The sequence below is a fragment of the Telmatherina bonti genome (assembly GCF_933228915.1).
Source record: "Telmatherina bonti genome assembly, chromosome: 10".
In the NCBI taxonomy this organism is placed as follows: Eukaryota; Metazoa; Chordata; class Actinopteri; order Atheriniformes; family Telmatherinidae; genus Telmatherina; species Telmatherina bonti.
The window spans coordinates 7,884,175-7,908,560 of record NC_136628.1 but is presented as its reverse complement, the minus strand read 5'-3'; the positions used below and the strand labels follow the sequence as shown (position 1 = coordinate 7,908,560).

At 41.7% G+C, this 24,386-nt stretch overlaps 1 protein-coding gene across 1 annotated transcript in view; it reads right to left on the bottom strand.

Moving 5' to 3' along the window:
- Positions 1-24,163, bottom strand: part of castor2 (cytosolic arginine sensor for mTORC1 subunit 2) — a 35,254-nt gene extending 11,091 nt beyond the window's left edge. The window contains exons 1-6 of the mRNA XM_079247941.1: positions 23,961-24,163; positions 12,319-12,389; positions 9,408-9,601; positions 5,781-5,913; positions 3,593-3,716; positions 1,042-1,152 (exon numbers count right to left, since the gene is read on the bottom strand). Coding sequence (XP_079104067.1) covers positions 1,042-1,152; positions 3,593-3,716; positions 5,781-5,913; positions 9,408-9,601; positions 12,319-12,389; positions 23,961-24,073 — 746 coding nt within the window. The 5' untranslated portion in view covers positions 24,074-24,163. The remainder of the gene's footprint in view (positions 1-1,041; positions 1,153-3,592; positions 3,717-5,780; positions 5,914-9,407; positions 9,602-12,318; positions 12,390-23,960) is intronic.
- Positions 24,164-24,386: the final 223 nt, after the last annotated feature.

Here is a 24,386-nt window from a genome sequence, read left to right as displayed (position 1 = left end):
CTTTATTTGGAAGTGCGTACAAAAAAGAGACAGTCCACGCTGCCACCGCCTTTAAAAGGAATGTGGAAAAGGCTGGTACAAGCATCATCTGAAAAAGATTCACAATGCAAGTAAGATGAGGTCTGAGCTGCAAGTTCAGCTAGACTCCTCTTTATCAGATCCCATTTTGTTATTCCAGGTTTCATCCTTCAGAACGGCCCTAAACCGGCTTTCTTCCTCGTCCTGTAGCTCAGCTTCAACCTCAGCAAGTCGTCTTCACCACGTCGACATGGCTAAATGTATTGAGTAGCTGCCATGTGATTGGCTGATAAGTTATTTGTGTTAACAAGCGGGTGAACAGGTGGATCTGCTAGGTGAACTCATCCTGTACTTTGACGTTAGTTTTCTACAGCCAGAGATCTGCATAAGGAGACCAGGTAGGAAGCAGGTGAAACAGATTTACGGCAGCAGGTAGATTTTTTTCACCGTGCTGCATTAAAGCGGAGATGTGTTGTAGAAAGAAGCAGAGTGAAATGGGTGACCTATCCCTTTAAGGCAGCACATTAGGGCTTACGTAAAGCTGACCTACATGCTGGAGAAACAAAATCCAAACTTGAAAAGACTGAAGTTGAAAGTTTGTCCTGATTCTACATGGCTGTAAGACACGACTGACCTATAAAAAGGCTGAGCCGGATTCTGAATCAGTCTGATCAGAAGCCGAGGTGGCGGTAATAAAGGTGAAACCTTGTGGGATGTGCTGCCGCTCAGGTTTCTTTATGGGCTCTCTGCTTAATGACAGACTATACGGAGAGAAAATGGGGACTCAGTGGTGAACAAATGAGTCAGAATGAAACACACGGCGACTTAAGTACACTGTACACCCAAGAGCTCTGCTATTGCTTAGCAACAAACTAATCACCACCTCAAACAACAATCATGAGTTTATTCGGCCTGCGTACACATAATGACCCTTTAGGAGCGACTAGAAGAAAACAACAACACCTTACTAAGAAAACAGCTGTTTTCCTCCAAAGCTGCGGAGAACATGGATGGTTTTCTCACCTTTCAGCCGTCTGCTCATCCATGACCAGAGAAATGTAGCCCTCGATCAGGGAGAAGGAGAAGAAGCGGATGTGGCTGGAATCCTCGCTGGACGCTCCAGGATCTTTGGGCCTAAAACAGGAAAATGAAAGAAGGAAACAGTCACGTTTGGTCGTCATGTCGGAGCATCCCAGAGGTTTAAGTGGTTAAAAAACGGCCGATAATAGAGGTGCGTGTCCCAACAACCTTCATCGTCACGGTGACGGTGCCAGACTGAGTTCCCATAAAAAATGTCATTCCGTCTTTCCTGGTTCTGCTGCTGACAGCAGTTTTCCTTCTTTTCCCTCCTTCATGACGATGAAGGAGGTTTATGGTGAAATATTTTCTCTTCATAAACTATTTCCCATCTTTCTGGACCATCATGGTGTTTCTAATGTGAATGTGGGGTGTTTCCGTGGATTCTGCTGACTGTCCATTGATAGAAGGGTCCATCATCATCATCATCATCATCATCATCATCCTCATCATCCTCATCAGCCGATGGTTCCTCAGACATTTACCTGTAAAGTAATCCTAGGAGTGAAGGTTTTCCAGGTGTAAACTGGAAAACCTTGTTTTGAGGACTACTTTACTTGTTACTAGGACTATTTTACTTTTTCCAAGGATTACTTTACTTGTTCCTAGGATAACATTTCTTGTTTTTAGGTTTACCTTATTTGTTCCAAAGATTACTTGTTTTTAGGACTAGTTTACTTGTTTTTAGGATTACATTACTTGTTTTTAGGATTTGTTCCTAGGACTTTAGGACTTTACTTGTTCCTAGGACTACTTTACTTGTTCCTAGGATTACTTAACTTGTTTCCTAGGATTACTAAACTTGTTTCCTAGGATTACTTTACTTGTTTCCTAGGATTATTTTACTTGTTTCCTAGGATTACTTTACTTGTTTCCTAGGATTACTTTACTTGTTTTGAGGACTACTTTACTTGTTACTAGGAACATTTTACTTTTTCCAAGGATTACTTTACTTGTTCCTTGGAGTACATTACTTGTTTTTAGGATTAATTTATTTGTTCCAAAGATTACTTTACTTGTTTTTAGGACTACTTTACTTGTTCCTAGGATTACATTACTTGTTTTTAGGATTTGTTCCTAGGACTTTAGGACTTTACTTGTTCCTAGGACTACTTTACTTGTTCCTAGGATTACTTAACTTGTTTCCTAGGATTACTAAACTTGTTTCCTAGGATTACTTTACTTGTTTCCTAGGATTATTTTACTTGTTTCCTAGGATTACTTTACTTGTTTCCTAGGATTACTTTACTTGTTTTGAGGACTACTTTACTTGTTACTAGGAACATTTTACTTTTTCCAAGGATTACTTTACTTGTTCCTTGGAGTACATTACTTGTTTTTAGGATTAATTTATTTGTTCCAAAGATTACTTTACTTGTTTTTAGGACTACTTTACTTGTTCCTAGGATTACATTACTTGTTTTTAGGATTACTTTACTTGTTCCTTGGATTACATTACTTGTTTTAGGACTACTTTGCTTTTTCCAAGGATTATGTTACTTGTTTTTAGTATTACATTACTTTTTCCAAGGATTACTTTACTTGTTCCAAAGATTATTTTACTTGTTTTTGGGACTACTTTACTTGTTCTTAGGACTACTTTACTTGTTCCTAGGATTACATTACTTGTTTTTAGGATTACTTTACTTGTTTTTAGGACTACTTTACTTGTTCCTAAGACTACTTTACTTGTTCCTAAGACTACTTTACTTGTTACTAGGACTACTTTACTTTTTTCAAGGATTACTTTACTTATTCCTAGGATTTCATTAGTTGTTTTATAAGACCACTTTTCTTTTTCCTAGGATTACTTTACTTGTTCCAAGGATTAGTTTACCGGTTTTCGCTTCACACCGGAGCTCACATTAAACAAACAATAGCTATGATTACATAATGTTTGTTAATTTGGAATTAATAATTCAAATAAAAAGTTTCTACGAGTTTATATGGAAATAATAATCCCAAATGGAGGTTTACATGAAACATGTCCTTACCAAATTCTGGTTTAGAGCGGTTGGTTGGGAAGGGTTCTGATTGGACAGGGAGTGGGCATGACGTATTGACGTCGACCGGAAATAAACAAAGTTAGCTTCTTGTTTCTCGTCTTTTCAGTTGTGACTTGTGAAAACGACATAATAAGTACCAGTTTCGCTGCTATTTTGATTGTCATTCTGAAGCACCAGCTCAACGCGAACATACTATTTCACTTTCAGTAGCTGAGAGGGAGAAGGAAGAAAGACTACCGCTGACAGGAGGCCAAACAACGCCCGTCTTAGGATGGGACAAGGTAACAAGCATGAGCAGAATGACCGGAATTAACTTGGAGCAGAACGAAGGTTTACATAACAGAGGAATTAAATAGTTTGGGAATAAACCAGCCACTTACTATGGAATTAAGTTAAATCCGAATTTATAGAATTATTAACTTTTATTCAGAACGAAAACTCCCATGTAAACATAACGTGTCAGTGAACACGTTTAAGATAACAGGACTCACCCACTGGAGTAGAACATGACGTCCATGAGCAGGGTGGCTACGGAGGGCAGTGTGTCCGGGTCCAGACTGGTCACACAGAACATGTTGCTGGGACTTGATAAAGGATGAATGATGGGACGAGGAACTGGAAAGCAAAGATGACAGAATCCATTAAATGACTTTATGGAATTCCGTCTCGCTTCTCCATCCACCTGAGCATGCACAGACCCTCTCTGGTGGGTTTAAAGTGAACTATCTGAGATCAGTATCAGCCAAAGAGCAGGAACAATCATGGGAGAAATCTGATGAATACGGTCAGGGAAGTGTTTAAAACTCCCGGTTTGTAGTCCAGACTTTTCTTTCCTGATTTCATGATATTTGTGGGGGTAATCCAGCTTATAATGCTTGTTAATCATCCATATGTCTCTAAATTGTTTTAGTAAATGCTGAACAAAAATAACATCCAGTTTTTTTTTTCCAGGAATCAACAAACATCTAGACATTTTTGCTGTTTCTTTGACACATCTATAAGTTTTTTAACATTTATCTTGTCTTTCTGATGCACTTTATTCGCAGTAGCTCATCAACCACACATAGTTAATGCATAGTGATCACTGGGAGGTGCTGGGAGGTCTGGTTCTCTTTACAGACTTACAATGATTTGATTCTTCTGGGTCCAAAATGGCTTCATTTAGCATCACACCAGGCTTCTGTTTAAGCCTTGCTTAGATATTTCTGATGGTTTGTGTGTCTGTAAGGAAACTTTTATCCAGTGTTTTCATAAAAGCCTGATTTTGATCTATTTTCTTGATTTAAAAAAAATAAAATAAAACTATCCTTTTTTTTTTTTTTTTTTTTAAAAAACATTTCTTTTTATTACCTCAACCAAGGAGGTTATGTTTTTACTGGTGTCTATCTGTTTGTGTTCAAGATAACTCAAAAAGTGGACAGATTTTCATGAATTTTTCAGGAGTTGTTGGAAATGTCAAAAAAAAAAAAAAGAAAAAAGAACTGATTAAATTTTGGTAGTGATCTGGATCACCGTTTGGATCCAGGAATCTTTAACATTGTGCTTGCTGGAGGTTTGCCAAAAAAGTTGTTAAAACACTTTAGATAAAATGAAGAAACTTTCATTTTACAAATTCTGCTCAGTTTTTTCTCTCTCGGGTAGAATTTAAATGCTGCCTGTTTACCAGTTTTTGGTAGTTTCTTCACTTTTACCCCCGATGCGATGGTGTACCTGCCCTGCACCAGTACACGACCTTTGAAGCATTTGCCCCAATTTCTAAGGTTACATAATGGTAAACTGCAAGTAATCCTCACGTTATTAGCCTCTAGTGACGTGTCGTTCATGAATGAGCCAGCTTCTCTGTAGTGAACAAGATTAACCGATTCCTGTTTCAGAGAGCTGAATCTTTAGAAGGGGCAGGATTTTATGTTGATAAGAAACCGTTACGGCTAGTTACATACAAAGACCAGGACCGCTATTTAAATAAAGACTCCTAGAAAACAGAGTATAGTGGTCCAGACCAGGTACACACAGAGCTGGAAGCCAGATCTAAATTTAATGTGTCACAAAAAAAATCCAGTTAAATTAAAGCCTGATAATGTTCAGATTTTGGCCTTTATGGATATTTATTTGCTTGGTTTGGTTCTGTGTTCATTTAAAGGTTTGAGTTAAATTAAAAAAAAACAAACTCTTCTAATGAAAAAAAAGTGTACAAAAATAAAGCTATTAGATACAAAACATAAATAAATAAAAGCTTACCAACAAAAAAAACACATAATTCCTAAATTTGACTAAAAACTAAGCATTGAGGGAAATTAAAAGAAGCGCCATTTGGAAGTCAAAAGAGTCGACTCTTCGAAAGGAGCCGAGTCAAAAGGCCTGGATCTCTGAAAAATTGCCAAACTTCCCATTTGTATTGGCTACACAAGGTGCCAATCAAACTTAATTCCCGCCCCTTGTTTGCTGAGCAGCAACAGCTGAAGATTTGGCTTCACAGAACGCCAGCTCTGCTAAATCAGATTCCACCCCACATCCGGTGGGTTGGGTGTTAAGTTATAACCCTGATTATGTTGTTGTTTGGTGGAAGGATTAGCATTCATCAGACTGAAAATGTACAGCAGATGAATGTCAAACCAGCTAAAATAAAAAACGGAATCAAAGTGTAGGATGCGTCTGTGTCTCAGGCTTCCTTCCACGTACCGAGCTTTGGCTTTACAAAGCCATTAGTGACTCCCAGATTGTGAGCAGCAACGGTTTCTCCATTGACCACTCGGAGCAAAGTGAACTCGGAAGACAGCGTGTGCATGACCAATGGCAGGTCTCGCTCTCGAACCTGAAGGCAAAAAGTAGGAGGTGAGCTTCAAAGGGTCAAAGAAACAATATAGTTTGTATAAAAACAGCCAGTGGAAAAACTAAAAAACATATTCTACATTTACTTTTGACTTTTTGACAAAAATAAATGAATGAATGCATAAAAAGATTCAGAAGTGTAAAATATGGGGAACAGAATAAATTTGAACACACAATAAAAAAACATGTTTACATTCTTTGAAAGGAAGAATGGCATACTGAAGTTTTATCAATGTTTCTTTCTTAAATGGGGAGGGAAGGGGTCTTAATGTAATAAGCTACGTCATTTACTTCAGTGTGTTGTGCGTCATTTTGTTGCAGTAAATGATTTGATCCAGTTATAGTCTAATCAGATCTGAAAACAAGGACAAACTTGTGGTTTCAGTCCCGAGTCCTCATGTTAGAAAGACGTCTGAAGAGACGCTGCTGTTAAGCGTACGGTGGCGGAGAAGTGCAAAACACATTTACATGACAATAAACATGTCAACAAAGTTTCATTGATGAAGCAAACACAAGTACATTTAAAAAGAAATTTACATTTCATAAAACACATTTGATAAATTGGAAACAGACTGACTGTAACGGAAAAGAGATGTCCTTGCGGCCGGAAGTCATGTGGAGATGACATCATCTTGTAGTTCAAAGAAATGATTTGTAGTCCAGCTATATGCAGGAGATGAATTGTTCCATGATCCTCCACGGATGATTAATTAATGGTCTAGGTGGAGGTCTGGGTGGTCCATGTGGAGGTCTTGGTGGTCCAGTTAGAGGTTTGGATGGTCGATTTGGAGGTCTTGTTGGTCCATGTGGAGGTCTTGGTGGTCCATGTGGAGGTCTTGTTGGTCCATGTGGAGGTCTTGGTGGTCCATGTGGAGGTCTTGTTGGTCCGGTTAGAGGTCTTGATGGTCCATGTGGAGGTCTTGTTGGTCCATGTGGAGGTCTTGTTGGTCCAGTTAGAGGTCTGGATGGTCCAGTTAGAGGTCTGGATGGTCCAGGTGGAGGTCTTTGTGGTCCATGTGGAGGTCTTGTTGGTCCATGTGGAGGTCTTGTTGGTCCAGTTAGAGGTCTGGATGGTCCAGGTGGAGGTCTTTGTGGTCCATGTGGAGCTATTGTTGGTCCATGTGGAGGTCTTGTTGGTCCAGTTAGAGGTCTGGATGGTCCAGGTGGAGGTCTTTGTGGTCCATGTGGAGCTATTGTTGGTCCATGTGGAGGTCTTGTTGGTCCAGTTAGAGGTCTGGATGGTCCAGGTGGAGGTCTTTGTGGTCCATGTGGAGGTCTTGTTGGTCCATGTGGAGGTCTTGTTGGTCCATGTGGAGGTCTGGATGGTCCAGGTGGAGGTCTTTGTGGTCCATGTGGAGCTATTGTTGGTCCATGTGGAGGTCTTGTTGGTCCAGTTAGAGGTCTGGATGGTCCATGTGGCAGTATTGTTGGTCTACAAAGGAGGTCTGACCAGTTGGTGGGTAGACACCATGTCCCAGCAAGACTAAAAGCTGTTAGCTGGTGGAGGGGGAGTGACGTCCTGGGCTGGATAACTGGGAGTGAGATGGTAGGATTCTGGTGGTCTGCCACATCCATCCAGCTTCTACCTTATCATTTCTCACCGTGGTATGAAAGAAAGAAGTGATGCTTCTGACGTAAAGACAACGTTCCATCCCTTGATGCCGGAATCCCAGCAGGATCTCTGCTGGTACGGATAAAAAGGGAGAAAAACCTGTGGTGGGACCACCATCATCCCTGGACCTCAATCCTCCTGAGAACCTGTGGTTTGTGTTGCTGTTCCCATCTCTTTCTCACATTTCCATGGTGTTCGAACCGTGTTTGCTTTGGATGCTGATGCCTGGTAGAGTCTTTTAGCAGAGTTTCTCAAGACATGTTGCTATGCTACATGTTAGCATTGCTGCTTCCTGGCGTCTGCAAACATCTAAATGGACTAAATGCGCCCAGGAGTCATGAAAACAAATTAGTCACACAGGATTCATTCTTAAATTCTAGTTTTATTAAAGCTGGTATCACAGAGGTAAATGAGACGTGTGAAGACGTCCCAAGTTACTATGAAAAAGCTGAGCATCACGTTGGAATCATGGGACATTTTTCTCCTTTTCCCTCATGCTCCTCTTGATTTTATGCATTAGAAAGATGCTAAAGGGATAATTCAGGTCATTTTATTCACCCAGGAGCTTAAACTTTAAACAAATCTATATTGAAATAGGAAAGATTATTATTTAAACTCAAATATAAAGCCTTGAGGTCAAATACAAAGTTCATTTGAGAAATTATCGATTAAACAAGAGAAGAAGAAGTCTATATGGACGTCACCCTGTGACCTGTAGCTCAGAGAAGCCGTTATGCGGCTCCTCTGAGCACCTCGTCTTCATTTAATTAACAGTACTGAACATTTGGGTCGTGCTTTGCTACTTTACATAACACACGGAGTAAAAACACACGGGAGCTGCTTGGCGATTCGTTGTCCAATGCAGTGCGAGACCAGAACACATGCAGAAGGAGGATGGTGGATTCTCATGGTGGGACTTGGTGGAGTGGATATTTGCCTTTATGTCATGTGATAAAGCACCAGTCTGGATTGTCAGGACAGGAAACTGGCCTGAGTGCGATACCTTGAATTCCAGCGCGAGGCTGAGCTGCTGATCCCCTTTTACATAACAGATTACCAACATGGACACAGGTTGTTTTTTTCCTAGCATTTTCTCAAACATGCTGGACAGCAGACCTTGTTTTTCAACAAAGGCAAGAGAAAAAAAGATGCCTTCTGGGATTTCTTCCTGAATCAAAGGAAGCGAGGCCGTGCAAGGTACACTTTATCCAGTATTATTGCTTTTTTCATCATACTCTGTGCATGTAAACAACTGTGCAGAATGTGGTTGCATGACAACAATAATGTAAGGCAGCTGATCTACTGGCAGCTCTACAACCCATCAACGTATGATCAGATTTCAAGTAGTGAGAAGTGACACAAAACAAGAAACTTAAACGCCTCCAAACCATAGGGGTGGGAAAATCGTACAGAAAAATCGAATCAACTGTTGGGGTTTTTTTTGCTTCATAATTTTAAAATCGATTTTTTTTTAACAAAAAAAATTTTTTTCAACTAAATAAAAAATGTATAATGGAATTTTTTTGTTTGTCTTGTCCAGCAATAATGGTTTATTTTTGTCATTTATTGATCCTTTAACTTGTCTTCTTGGGCATTATAACAGCAGAATAATCTGGCTACTGTGTTGTTTTTTTCCTCATTGAAATCAAGAAAAATGACAAGCAAAAAAAAGTTTTATACATTTATTTTGTTTTTAATTTACAAAAATCAGCAATATCAAAGAATTGTGAGAATCGCAATTTAAATCGAATCGGGACCCAAAGAAATTGGAATCGAATCGGGACAAAAGAATATCGTCACAGCCCTACCAAACCAGCAGTGGATCAATCCCACGCCGATGTTTTCATCTTCTTACAATCACTCACCAGGATGAAGTCGGTCTGATACGTGGACAGCATGAAAACGGAGATGTTGTGGTCGGCCAGCGGTGCGATGACTGATTTAGCGATTTTAGTGACTCCGATGGGCTGTGAACTGGACGCGCTGCCGCCACCCGACACCACGTTGAGGGCCAACCACGTGGCATCTGCGACGCTGATGTGCTCCGACTGAGGCAACTCTGAGAAAACATAAAATAAGCTTGAATTAGCTTGAAAGGAAGCGCTGACAGCTACAGCTGTATTCATAACCAGCATCAAACCATTTCTAGACCATATTCATTTATTCGTGTCCCAACATGAACTGAAAGGAAACTGACTGGAGAGTGAGTAATAACTGTTTCTTATTTTTCATGCCAACGACTTCCTCTTTATCATCTCCTCTGCAGAGCATTTCTGAGGACTGGGGAACTATTTCTGCTTCAGTACCAGGACTTAAAAGAGGAAGAACACAAGCTTTTCCATTCATCCTTGTAAATTACAGTCTAGACTGTGTTTCATCACGCTGCTCATGTCCACATCTCCTCATGGATTTAAAAAGCCTCCCCATCAGGAGACAGAAGTTACAAATCAGAGGTTTTATTCATATTTAACCCTAAAAAAAAAAAATCAAAGCAACCTTTTCCCCTATTTTGGTCCACCTGTTTACGTAAAAATACATGTAGCAGCTGGACCTCTCATTGATGCTTGCATACAGACACGATGTTTCCATAGAGACACGATGTTTCCATGGAGACACGATGTTTCCATAGAGACATAATGTTTCCATGCAGACATGGTGCTTTCAGCCTCAGTTGTCTGATAACCAGGTTAAAATGATGTAAATAAATGTATCAATAGATATAGCAGCATAAAGAGCAAAGATGATACACAACTTTGTAGGAAAAAAATGCACAGATCAACAGTGACCAAGACTTTTCTCATTCTGTTACATCCGAAATAAACACACAACAAAAACTATTTACATGTTTACACTGTTTTCTCATTTCCACCTCTTCCTGCTACTATTTACCTGCTCTCCTCACTAAACCACCTCCAGCTCAGCTGCATCAGAAAAATCTTTTTGGCTTTTTTCCAGCCATCGAGGATCAATATTTTTCTTCTTTTCTGATCACTTGTCGATCGTTGGCTGCTCCTGATTGGACATTACCGTCAAATTAAGCTCTCTGATTGGTGGAAAGTTTGACAGGAAGTGTCTTCATCATCATTTCCAGGTGAAAATAGAGGTTTCTTAGCAACACGGTAGTGATAGTGATGTTACAAATACTGGTGTTATCATGGATAACTGTAGATTTACCATAAAGAGTCTGAATAAACACTACATGATGTGGTTAGATCATAAAACCTCCATTTGGGGGCTTTGAGGGGATCTAGTGGAGTTTTAGGGGTTAATGCTGATGAAAGCTTTACTTTTATCTCATGCTGTGTGAGTGTGGACATAAAGAGCTCATTGTTCTGCACTCAACTAATAATCAATATAAAGACTGAGTACACTTTGGGTTGTGTAACAGTTTTACTTCATCTACAGGTTAGACCAAAGGTTTTTGTTAGCTAACGTCTGCTCATCGTGCAGATGTGCATTTCAGGGTTCTCCAACAGCTGAGTACAATACGGCAGCAGATGCTTTTCTCCGAAGTGACCCCAGCTGAGAGCGAGGCGATTGCAGCATGCAGTACAGGAACATTTCAACAAGCAGAAAGAGGAAGCTGGGGAGTCAACCAGTTCAAAAAATAAAAATTCCCAGTCTGACATGAATTGGGAGACTTTAAACAGATGACATCATTTCATTTCAGTTTTTTACTTTCAGTTTTTTTACGTAAAGTAAGAAAATCTGCCAAAGTTCACCGGTAGAGATTTAACGTTTTTGGTTCAGGTTTAAATTTAAGGATTTGCTTAAAATATATTTATTTTATTAAAGAGGATTAATGAAGTATTTCTCATTTCATTATTAACAATTATTGTTATGAATATTAAATAATAATAATAATATCATTATAATATTGTTATCATATCATCATTTCCTCATTAATAATAATATTGTTATAATATTATTATCATTAATAATAATAATAACTACTATGTATAAATGAATATAAGCTTTTATTTCAGCAAATTTTTCTATCATTGTATTAATTTTCATTTTTTTCTTTTCTACTTTTTCTCCATTTGTTGTGCAGTGTTTCATTATTTCCAGCAGGACACGAAACTGCACCACTGACTGAAATATTCCCACAGCTCCTTTTTTTCAGCCGGATCATAAGGAAGCAGATGACAAGCCCCCCTCCACCTTCCCGATATCTGCGTCATAATACACGCCATACTCCATGTGAACATGCTCTGTGATTACATGGGACAGCAGATGGGAAAATAAAAGAATCTTTAAAAAAAAGCACCAGGAATATGAACTTCCGGACTTTGGGCTTTAACAGACGCTAACAATCAGGGCTGCAACAGTTGTCTTAGTAACTGAGCCTCCAACATTTCTGTGTTGTGTATGTTCCTCATACATGACTGTGCAGTGCATGTTGGTATCAGGGAGATGTGCGCTCAAAGTGTTATCCGACACCGCTTGCTTTAGTTTCATCCTGCAGCTGAGTCCAACAGAAAACACACACTCAGGGCCAGTCACCAGTAGAAAATACCTGCACCAGTTATGCAACAAACAGCAGGTGGTCACCAGGGTAACCGTGGAGGGTCACCGTGGAGATGGGTGTGTAATGACACGGACTCATTCACTCAGCCAACCACAAAACCCGGCGAGCGGCAGCTCGGCTTCACTTCCATAACGACAAAGTGCTCAAACACGGCAGCTGAAGTGGCGCCGGACAGAGCCGTGGTGGTGGACGGGGGGGTTGCTGTTGCCACAGCGACTTTAAAGGCTCTGGAAAGTGAGACCCACCTTTGAAGCCTTCCTCGTCGACAATGATGGTGTAATCCTCCGGAGTCTCCGTCAGGCTAAAAAACTTGCATCTGAAAACACAGAAAGAGATGGCGGGTGGATTAAAGATGGGCGGGGGACTTCTGGCGACCACGGCGACCAGAATCCGTCCTCAAAGGCCACTGTCCTGCAGATTTTCAATGTTTTCCCTCCTCCAACACACCTGACTCAAAAAAGGGGTGATTCTGCAGAACTCCATAGGCTGTTGGATCCATTTAATCTGAGTCAGATGCGTTGGAGCAGGTAAACATAGAAAACCTGTAGGACTGCAGCCCTCGTAGAACCAGAGCTGGACACTCCTGGGTTACAGAAATAGCTGTAAAAACTCTGAAGAGACACAGAAAGACAACAAAAACCTGCCTGCAGGTTTCTGCTCCTCCTCATACTGGAACACAGAACTCATTACTGCTCCAACAGTAAAAACCTCCACGAGAGGGAAACCTCGCTGTGAGAGGAATCCCAACAATCCCAACATGTTTCACACACAAGCATGCAGCGATGACCTGAATCCATCACTGGAAGAAGATTAATGAAGATTTTTCCCAGATACTAAGATTCTAAATTATTAAAATGTCATGGCTCTCTTCATAAACGGCTTTTCAACCTCACACAGGCTGCAGATTAATTTACTTCTCATCACAACTTTAGCCTGTTTAATTACAGTCTGATGAGGCGAGGCGTGGCGCGGCATGGCGCCGTTTCATCGGCTGGCTGGTAAGTTGGACTTCATCGTAATGGGGGGACATTTCCTTTACAGCAGGGCTACTCGATTCAGTCCGATAAGGGCTGCAGGTTTTCAATGTGTCCCTGCTCCATGTGTCCTATCAAATTAATGCAGAGCTTCATAGGCTCTGTAGAAGTGCAGTCAGGTCTGTTGGAGCAGGGAAACACTGAAAACCTGAAGGACTATATTTCAGCTCACATGGTAGGATCAGAATCTGCTGGAAACATCATGACAACATGGATCCATCCTGCCGTCAGGATCAACGCTTCAGGCTGCTGCTGGTGGAATGGTGGGGGGAGGTTTTCTGGTCCCACTTTGGTCCCCTTAGTACCAGTATGACATGGTTTAACCTCCACAGCCTACCTGAGTCCTGCTGCTGACCATGTCCATCCCTTTCTGAGCACAGTGTAGCATCTTCTGATGGAAACTTCCAGCAGGATGATGCACCATGTCACAAAGCTCACATCATCTCCACCATGACGATGAGTTCACTGTCCTCCAACGGCCTCCACAGTCACCAGATCTCAGTCCAGCAGAGCAGCTTTGGGACGTGGTGGAACAGGAGTGTGACGCTATCATGTTAATAAGGGGCAAAATGTTTCCAACACCTTGTATCGCAGCAAGAATAAAGGCAGCTCTGGAGGAAAAACAGGTCCAACCCGGTACTGGCGAGGCGGATCTGATAAAGTGTACAAACGATATTCTTGTTCAGCAGCCTTATCTCCTCACATTCAAGCAATTTGATTTATTTTGTTAACAGTTTAGCAGAAAACAACTTTCACATGAAGATCAGTCAGAAAAATTAAATTACATCGACAAAGAAGTTCCATCCAACCATTTTTTACATTCTGTTATTCGGGCGTAGCGTCTATCCCAGCAGCTGCTAGGGTAGAGGCGAGGTAGACCCTGGACCGGTCTCCGTTAAACAACCACTCACATTCGCACTGATTCTAAATTAGAAACCCCATGTGACCAAACATCCATGTCTTCATACTGCAGGGGGAAGTCCATGTTCTTTCTTTAAGAACCAGCACCAACTCCGATGAGCTTCCAAAATATCAAACATCATCATCATCTTCACTGAGGTTTGACCACTTTTCTTCCTGTAATCCGTTTGAAGACCTCTCACCAGAACAATTCAAAGAAAAAGAAGGATGTTCAGATGTTTGTCTCCTGCATTGGCCCTCTACCACAAGCGTACTGGATAAACACCAGTCCCAGCACTCCTGTGATAATCACATTCTTCACCGGCTGGCCGCTGAATGCTTACACTTTGTATTTAGCTGAAAGGTGTGAAGGAACAGCAGGAGGATAACAGAGAGGCTCTCAGCAGCTCTCTCTGTGGGAACGGCAGCATTTCTTCTTGGAATTACATGAGCTGTCAAGTGTCACTTTGACTTACAGGGTGTTTTGCAGAGCTGGAACATTAGGATGATGAGCACTGAGGGTTTTTTCCTGCGTCCGTGTCCTCTAATCATGTTATTACAAGCACTACTTAATGACTTACTTTAGTCTTTGCCTTGGTTACCATATTACTCCTAACCAGGGGAGAGATCACAGCATATTCAGCCTGCATTACTCACATTTTATGTGCATGCAAGGAACTTCACAAGAAGCATTTAAATGAGTTCATATCCTCACAGCGTTTGGCTGAATCCCAGCAGGAATAATTATTAGAACAAAGTCATAGAAATTAGATGGATTTCTCATTTAGAGAATTTTAGATTAATCCACAATTTGTAGATGAAAATAAACAACAGCCACATGAAGAAAACCTCCACAACTCACTCAGCGCATCACTAGTGAGCACTACATGTCTGTCACATCAAGTCAGTTCAGACCTGGATCCAACCAGACCTGGAGCCAACCAGACCTGGAGCCAATCAGACCCAAAGCCAACCAGACCTTACTAACCAGACCTGGAGCCAATCAGACCTGGAGCTAACCAAACCCAAAGCCAACCAGACCTTACTAACCAGACCTGGAGCCAATCAGACCTGGAGCTAACCAAACCCAAAGCCAACCAGACCTTACTAACCAGACCTGGAGCCAATCAGACCTGGAGCTAACCAAACCCAAAGCCAACCAGACCTTACCAACCAGAGCTGGAGCCAATCAGACCTGGAGCTAACCAAACCCAAAGCCAACCAGACCTTACTAACCAGACCTGGAGCCAACCAGACCTGGAGCTAACCAAACCCAAAGCCAACCAGACCTTACTAACCAGACCTGGAGCCAATCAGACCTGGAGCTAACCAAACCCAAAGCCAACCAGACCTTACTAACCAGAGCTGGAGCTAACCAGACCCGGAGCCAACCAGACCTGGAGCTAACCAAACCCAAAGCCAACCAGACCTTACTAACCAGACCTGGAGCCAACCAGACCTGGAGCTAACCAAACCCAAAGCCAACCAGACCTTACTAACCAGACCTGGAGCCAATCAGACCTGGAGCTAACCAAACCCAAAGCCAACCAGACCTTACTAACCAGAGCTGGAGCTAACCAGACCCGGAGCCAACCAGACCTGGAGCTAACCAGACCCAAAGCCAACCAGACCTTTCTAACCAGACCCAAAGCCAACCAGACCTTTCTAACCAGACCCAAAGCCAACCAGACTTGGAGCTAACCAGACCCAAAGTCAACCAGACCTTTCTAACCAGACCTGGAGCCAACCAGACTTGGAGGTAACCAGACCTGGAGGTAACCAGATCTGGGGTTTTGGGTGGTCTGAACGAAAAAGATGACACATGTGGTCTGGATAGATTGGGGACACTGGGAGGCAAGTAGCCTGTACAAAATGCATCAGGACCCCCTCTGGACCTGAGGTAACTCCACACAAGTAGAGGAGCTTTCAGCTCCAAAGCTCTTTCTGTCCTGTAATGAGAAACTTTGTGGTTCCCCATTGGAAACAGTTCCCAGTTTGGCTTCAGGAAGCAGAACCCCTTTCAATCTTTCAGAAAAATCCTCTAGTCAGGTCTGGCTTGATGACCCTGATCCATCCCTTTAGTCCTGCTGCGACAGGCCAAGTTGCTGCCTGTAACTAAGAGCTAACCGAGCTAACCCGGATATAACAGGAGCTAACCAGCTAACAGAGGTAAGTGGGCTGAAGCTAAGTCACGTTGTTAACTGGCTAAAAACCGCGGTTGTTCTACGTTCTTTTTTCTTGAAGCGGGAGATCGGGTACCTGTCAATCAAAAGAATACGCCCCTAAATATGTCGAATTTTGAGATTACATTACTTCTGACTGGGAGAGTTAGACAAAAATTCACTCCCCCAACAGTTGTAGTGAAGGTAAAGCTGACCTATTAAACCAAAAATGTTTTTTGGGCCAGGCTGTAAACATGTTTATTTCTGCTGTGAAGTTGGTCTTTTTAACATGGGAGTCTATGGGCATTCGCTCTGTTTTGGAGCCCCTAGTGGATGAAGGGGAAACTGCAGCTTTATGCACCTCCACATAGGTTTCACTTTTAGCCCCTTGAGGTTGCTGCTTCAACGCTGCCTAAGCAGGAACTCTGTTTTACCAGAAGCTTTTAGACTCAAAGCAAAATCCACCAACATGAAAACTAAACCATGGAGGTTCCTGGGGTTCCAGCTGGAGTGGATTGCGGTCACCATATGTTCAGTAAAAGCTACAACAGGTAGTGGTATGTTTCCACTAGCTGCTTAGAAGCACAGCAGAGTTATGTTCAGCCCTTTCTCTGGCTTCAAAGATATCAGCTGGGGTGAAAACTACAAACACATTTCAGGGCGACATGGTTGAACAACGAGGCTAAACTCAGATTGGATTTGACAAAATGTCTAATCAGCATTGCAAAGTGTCCAAAACATGAGCGCAGCTTTAGTTTTCAGAGAGCCTTTCATCAGACAGTGACAAACTGAAGCAGGACGGAGTCAGAGATGATGTTTATTTAATCACATACAGACCAGCATCTCTGCTGAGAACATAAATCTGAGCAAAGACGAGGCGATCTAACATCAGTCATTCCAGTTCAACACAATCTGCAAATGCTGTTTGTTTTAGTGTTTCTGCAAACACAAAAGAAATGTCGGCCTGCAGCCCTGAGGCAAACTCTGCACCTCTGATCATCAGAAATTTATGGAGAACTGTGATTTAAATGTGATTTAACCCCACAGGAGCCCCATATGATCTTTAGACCACATCAGCCATGTTACAAGTTCTTGTTAAACCTAAGACTTTATGTTTATCCCATAGACTGTATATGAAAAGATGGGCGGAGCCTCTGTGACGTCACACATAAGTTTCTGAAGAGCTTGAAGCTTGATGGGCGGTTCCTACCATCGTCATCCTAACATCGCCATCTTGTTGTCTTGCCCGGAAAATACAAATATGGGCAAAGAGGTGGAGCTGAGAGGGGGGCTGTGAGCGTCATGGTGGATGATTGACATCGAGTGAACTCCGAGCTTTCTGTAGCTAAGAGCTAACCGAGCTAATCTGGAGATAGCAAGAGCTAACCAGCTAACGGAGGTAAGCGGGCTAAAGCTAAGTCACGTTGTTAACCGGCTAAAAACCGCAGTTGTTCTACGTTTTTCTTACTTGAAGCGGAAGATCGAGTACCTGTCAAAAGGACACGCCCCTAAATATGCCAAACTTCGAGATTAAATTACTTTTAAAAGGGGAAGGAAGAAAAAAATTCCCTCCCCCCGGTTTTCATGAAGGTAAACCTGACCTATTAAACCTAAAATGGATTTTTGAGCCAGGCTGTAAACATGTTTATTTCTGCTGTGAAGTTGGTCTTTTTAACATGGGAGTCTATGGGGATTCGCTCTGTTTTGGAGCCCCTAGTGGATGAAAGGGGAACTGCAGTTTCATGCACTTCTGCATAGGCTTCACTTTTCACCTCCGGAGGTTGCTGATTGGTTTATCCAAACAAAGGCAAAATTGGTGATGTGCCTGAATCCCTACACGATCTGTAGGGTAGGGATTCTGACATCACCTCCTAAAGCATGGCGCGATCTGCAGATCCTGCAGACGTGGTGACATTCATCTGGAGTCATGCTCTGACCGCCTGACAGTTATCAGGCTCTTTATCTGTCAGGCTTCGTGTGTGTGTGTGTGTGTGTGTGTGTGTGTGTGTGTGTGTGTGTGTGTGTGTGTGTGTGTGTGTGTGTGTGTGTGTGTGTGTGTGTGTGTGTGTGTAGAGCTGGGCTTCAAAACAACAACAGTAAAAGGAAGGTATAAAACTGGGATCAGACTTTTTAAGGTCAGGACAATTAAAATAGTTTGGTTGACTGGTCATGATGTCATCAGTAATGGAATAAATACTTTATATCTCAATAGGAAAACCATAAAATCTGTGTACTAAATGAAGTTTTACTTTATTACCACTGTGTGGGTTCTTCTGTCCTTTACTGCCCACAGTTAGATGAGAAAGGGGATCAGGGAAATGTTGAATTTAACCTGGTCTGGTTCTCTCTGCAGAGAGGCTGCTTTAGGTCCGGGATATACTTGCTGCTGGCAACGTGTCTGCGTACGCATTAGGGGTGGGAAAATCGTATCGAAAATCGGGATATTTTTGCTTCACAATTTTAAAACAGATTTTTTGTTAAAAATTCGACTTTTTTCCCCAACTAAAAAATGGATCATTTTTATTGTTTTTATTGATCCTTAAACTTGTCTTCTTGGGCATTATAGCAGCAAAATGATGGTCTGGCTGCTGTGTTGTTAACTGAAATCAAGAACAATTACTAGCAAAAAAAAAAAAAAAAAAAAGGTTTATAATTTTTTTTTTATTTAAATCTTCAAAAATCAGCAATATCAAAGAATTTTAAGAATCGCAATTTAAATCGAATCGACACCCAAAAAATCGGAATCGAATCGGGACAAATGCATATCGTCACAGCCCTAGTACGCATCATGACACCCACGCGTTATTAGCGTATCTTTGGCATGTAGATCACACACATTCACGTGAGGTAACCTGTTGTGTGAGCGAGGTTCAATGTGGACTTGAACACCAATGGCGCTCATTCAAACCAGAGCATGAACACGACATTGGAGTTAAACACAATGGATAGTTATGAAGAGCCTTGTTTGCATTTTTATAACTGTTCCTCCATGCTGCACAGCAACAAACACTCATTCCTAGTAAGCAAAAGATTGTTAAACTGAAATGCCAGGGAAGTACAACGTTACTGACAGACTGACCTCTGCACTAGTTCACATTCCCAGCGCTTAGTACTGGCCCCTACTGGTGGCCTCCACTATTGAAGGTTTTTGCCGCAGCATGCTTGAGTTGTTTGTAGCAACACAGACATAGCTGAACGCTGCTGCGTATGTAAATGTACACACGTAGAAACGCAGAAAAAGTACAGTCGGTACACTTTTCTTTTTTGCATTCAACAGGCAAAAATGGAAATTTTCCAGAATATCCGACTGAAAGTGTCCCACTTTTCTGAGACCGTTCCATTAAAAGTATCTGATCCAACTCAAAAAGGTGAAGCTTGACTTGCTGCAAACCACCAATTGGATACAGTTATGTTGCGGCAAAGATTAATTATATGAGGGCCGCTGTGGGCTAAACTCGGGGCTCTTTGTCCAAAATACTTCTGTATTAGCAGCGACATATTTATTCTTTCCATCAAGTTCCAAGATTATATCCAACACATGAATAAATGGTATACTGACTAAACAGACTCCTCCAGTTTGTGTGATGCGATATGCGGTCAACAAAAATTGGACTACCTCCAAGCTCACCCCACTTCCTCATCCATTCATCTAAACACCGGTGAGTTGGTACCTTTCAAACTTTGTGACACACACATACACACACCCACTAACACGCCCACTACGCCGATGCTGAGCGTCCTGTGCAACCTCATGAATATCCACACATACTATTATGGCTCCTACAAGTTATGACATCACACCTTTATGTAGCTCAGGGGTGCCTAAGTCCAGTCCTGGAGATCTACCATCCTGCAACCTTTAGATGCAACCCCTGTCCAGCACAGCTGAGTCAAACAGCTGAATTCCTCTTCTGCTAACGAGCCACTTATTTGATTCAGCTGTGTTGGAGAAGGGTTGCACCTAAAAACAGCAGGATAGTAGATCTCCAGGACCGGACTTGGGCACCCCTGATGTAGCTGATGCATCCATTGCTATCCGGCCTTCCAGGTCAGGGTGTGGTTGGCTGTGGAAATGCAACAGATCAGGATAAACCAACCATTCCTGGTCCTGCTGGGGGAAATGGGGGTTGTGCACCATTTTAACTGGCCGTGCAAATCTCTGTTTAATGTTAATGCAATGGAAAGACTGGCACATAGACAATAAGCAGTAAAACCCATCATGTTTACATCTTAACAGCAGCACTAATCAATATATGTTCCCTGGAACAAACCCTGTTCACATGTGCAGTAGTCAAACATGGGATTGAATGCATACAGAAAACCACGAGGCGTGTATTTTCCTGAGCTGGCTGGACGACGGGGAGGATTATGCAACCACCCCGCGCTGGGCGACTCCAGTGTCTCTTTAAAAGGACTAACTGGAGACTTCAGGATTGATAGTTTTTCAGCTTTGGACAAACTTTGATGGATTTATTGGCCTAATTGTTCAGCGTGATTCCAAATAATAAGTTGAATTTGTGAAAAAGAACCGTTTTAAACCTCCTTATGTCTTGTGATGATAAAATGCTGCATGTTTCAGTAAAAATGGGTCAGAAAACAGCAGTGATGGTGGAAAGCAAGTTTCCGGGTCTTATTGACGACTCAGGTTAGAGAACGGGAGGGTGGGAAGAGAAGAGGGCTCAAAATGGACCACAGCGAGAAGAAGACTAAACAAATCAAACCAGTGGCATCCACTGGGCACCAGTGTCTTCCAGTTAAATGATATGAACTTCTTGGATGTGTGTCAGCTGTAAACAAGCCATCAAACATCCTGCCAGTTTTCAGAGTAAAAGAATGAAAGAAAATTAAACTTGTGTTTTTATTTTGTTTTCCAAGCATCATCCACAGATACATAAAGCTGAACTGGTCCCCACAGCGACCAGTTCAACATGCAAAGCCACTGTTAGAGGAACAAAAAGTGGGCTGTTTACAAGATTAAGTCTCAACACCCAAATCCAGTACTGAACAACACATCAGAGGATGAAACGGAGACATTTAACATGAGCTGACAGTGAATCTGATGCAGAAACACATCTGTAAAAAGTTGGAACAGGAGCAACAAAAGGCTAGAAAAGTAACAACTGGAGGAGAATTAGACAGTTAACCAGGTTAACTGGCAACAGGTCAGTAACATGACCTGGTATAAAAGGAGCATTTCAGAGAGGCAGAGTCTCTCAGATGGAAAGATGGACCACCAATCTGATCCAAACATTGTGAAACAATTTTCAGAAAAAAAAAGTTCCTTAAATTTAAGATGCCAGAATCTACAGTGTGTAATACCAATAGATTCTGAGAATCGGGAGGAATCTCTGTATGCACGGGACAAGACTGCATGTTGGTGATTTTCTGCATTAAAACCAAACATGATTCTCGACTGGATCGCTTCATGGACTCAGAAAGGCTTCCAGTGAACACAGTTCACCCTGAAATCCACACATGCAGGTTAAAGCTCCATCATACATGAACGGGATCCAGAAACACGCCGTCTTCTCTGGACCAAAGCTCATCTAAAATGTTCTGAGTGGAAACCTGGATGAAGATGTGGAATTGTTTGTGGACAGCATGGACGGCGTGTCCTGCAGACTAAAGAGGAGAGGGAGCATCCAGCTTGTTATCAGCCTGCATCTCTGATGGGATGGGGTTGCATTAGTGCCGATGGCGTGGGCAGCTTCCACATCTGGGAAGCTCCATCAATGCTGCAACATCTGCTCCCATCCAGACAACGTCTCTTTCAGGGAAGACCTTCCACCATGCTGGACCACATCCTGATGGTGGAACAGGAGAACTGGTCTGCTGCAGTCCAGTTTCACCAGTACGAAACATCTGGAGCATCATGGAAGCAGAAATCCAGTAGAGCAGCTGGAATCCTGCATCAGACCAGACTGGGACGTCTTTCCTCTCCTAAAACTCCAGCAGCTGCTCTCCTCAAGGGCCATTATCCTGCAAGTACTGGAGGCTTCCTTGCATCAACACTCTAGAGTTAGATAAAGACTTGTGAAACTGTGGAGATTACCTCGATTTAGTCAGGTGTGTTGCAGCAGGGAAACATTCAATTTCTGCAGGACACCTGGCCTTCAGGACTGGATCTGGAGATCCCTGTGCTGCATGATGCTCTATGTCACCCTGGAGCTATTTTTTTTTATAACATCAGATTCACCATCAGCTCATACTTTCCACAAAATGATCAAATGTCTTGATCTTTAACATCTGACATGATGTTTATCTTCTATTGGGAATAAAATATGAGTTGATGAGACTCAGAAACCATTGGACCTTTAGTAATGGGGATGTTAAATGGATATGGACAAAAACTTCTGCTCAAATCCCACCAAAACAAGATGGACAAAGGATGGTCGGATGATATTTTTGAGCAGAAGTGCAAAACTATCAGAAAAAGTCATTAAAATAAAAAGTGATTAGTGTCCTTTAAATCAGCACAAACAGCCAACCTTTCCAAAAAACAAGGACTCTGTTTCTGCATTTTAAATCACAAATTGAAGCCAAAAGTCCAAACAATGATTTGATTTGGCGAAAGAAACAGTGTTCTGCTTGTGACTTGATAAGAAGCAGCTTGAGTTAACTGTGATCAGGTCAGGCAGTGAGTAATCTGAAGAGATTGTCTTCTATGTGATGTGAAGGGACTGTGTTTTATCAGGGGATTGATTACCAGCTCATGACACAAACTGATTGCTGTAACACAACCAAACTGTGAACTGGTTCTGATCCTAAGACTATAAACCACAGCAGAGGGCTGGTAAAGGTTCAGGCCTGCTGCTACCAAACTTTCCTGAGGCTGACTGCGAGTTACAACCTGCAAACTTCAACACACTGACCATTCAAGTTAGGCTGATTTGGTTGTGGTTATTTATCAAGTCAAAACCCGGCTGCAAACACACATGAACACATAAGGCTCCAAAACATGAATAAAGCTACAAAACATGCATAAAGCTACAAAATTTACATAAAGCTACAAAACATGAATAAGCTAAAAACACGCATAAAGCTACAAAACATGCATAAAGCTACAAAATATGAATAAAGCTACAAAACATGAATAAAGCTACAAAACATGAATAAACCTACAAAACATGAATAAACCTACAAAACATGAATAAACCTACAAAACATACATAAACCTACAAAACATGAATAAACCTACAAAACATGAATAAACCTACAAAACATACATAAACCTACAAAACATACATAAACCTACAAAACATGAATAAACCTACAAAACATGAATAAACCTACAAAACATACATAAACCTACAAAACATGAATAAACCTACAAAACATGAATAAACCTACAAAACATACATAAACCTACAAAACATGAATAAACCTACAAAACATGAATAAACCTACAAAACATGAATAAACCTACAAAACATGAATAAACCTACAAAACATACATAAAGCTACAAAACATGAATAAACCTACAAAACATACATAAACCTACAAAACATGAATAAACCTACAAAACATGAATAAACCTACAAAACATGAATAAAGCTACAAAACATGAATAAAGCTACAGAATGACAGGACAGGGACAGGCCTGGCTTCAAGCCGGTGACTTAAAGCTGGATCTCTGAAGCATTAGCTACAGGGACGGACAGGAGCAACAACAAACAGCAGGACATTTAACACGAGCAGACAACTACATGCAGCTCGTGCCCCATGATGACAGTAGCAGTAAACACGTCCAACTCCGAGCACGAGCTCGTCCATCCCGGCAAGTTACCCACCTTGTTTTGGAGGCCAGGAAGGCGAGTTTTATTAATCCATGAGTGCAAATCTGGATCCCTTCCTTTTCTATACTCGCCACTTTCAAGCTGTGCTCTAAAATGTGAAGCTCCATCTTTTACGTCTTCTCATTTGAGGAAAGATTAAAATGTAAAAACCTAAAGACTTTCAGAGGGAAGGCATTGATAAATAAATAGCACGCGCGGCGAGCTGGGCGCTTTTAACAGAAAAAAAACCCTGCAGGCTGGGTGGAATTAAAAAAAAAAAAAAAAAAAGAAAAAGCAGAGGTAAAACCGGACCTGCTGTCAGACCCGCAACCTGAGACCCGCACATTTCCGGCTTCAGCTTTCCAAAATAAGAGACTCGTCTGTAACAAAGTCGCGTCACAAAAAAAAAAAACAAACCAAAAAACAAAAAAAAAAAAAAAA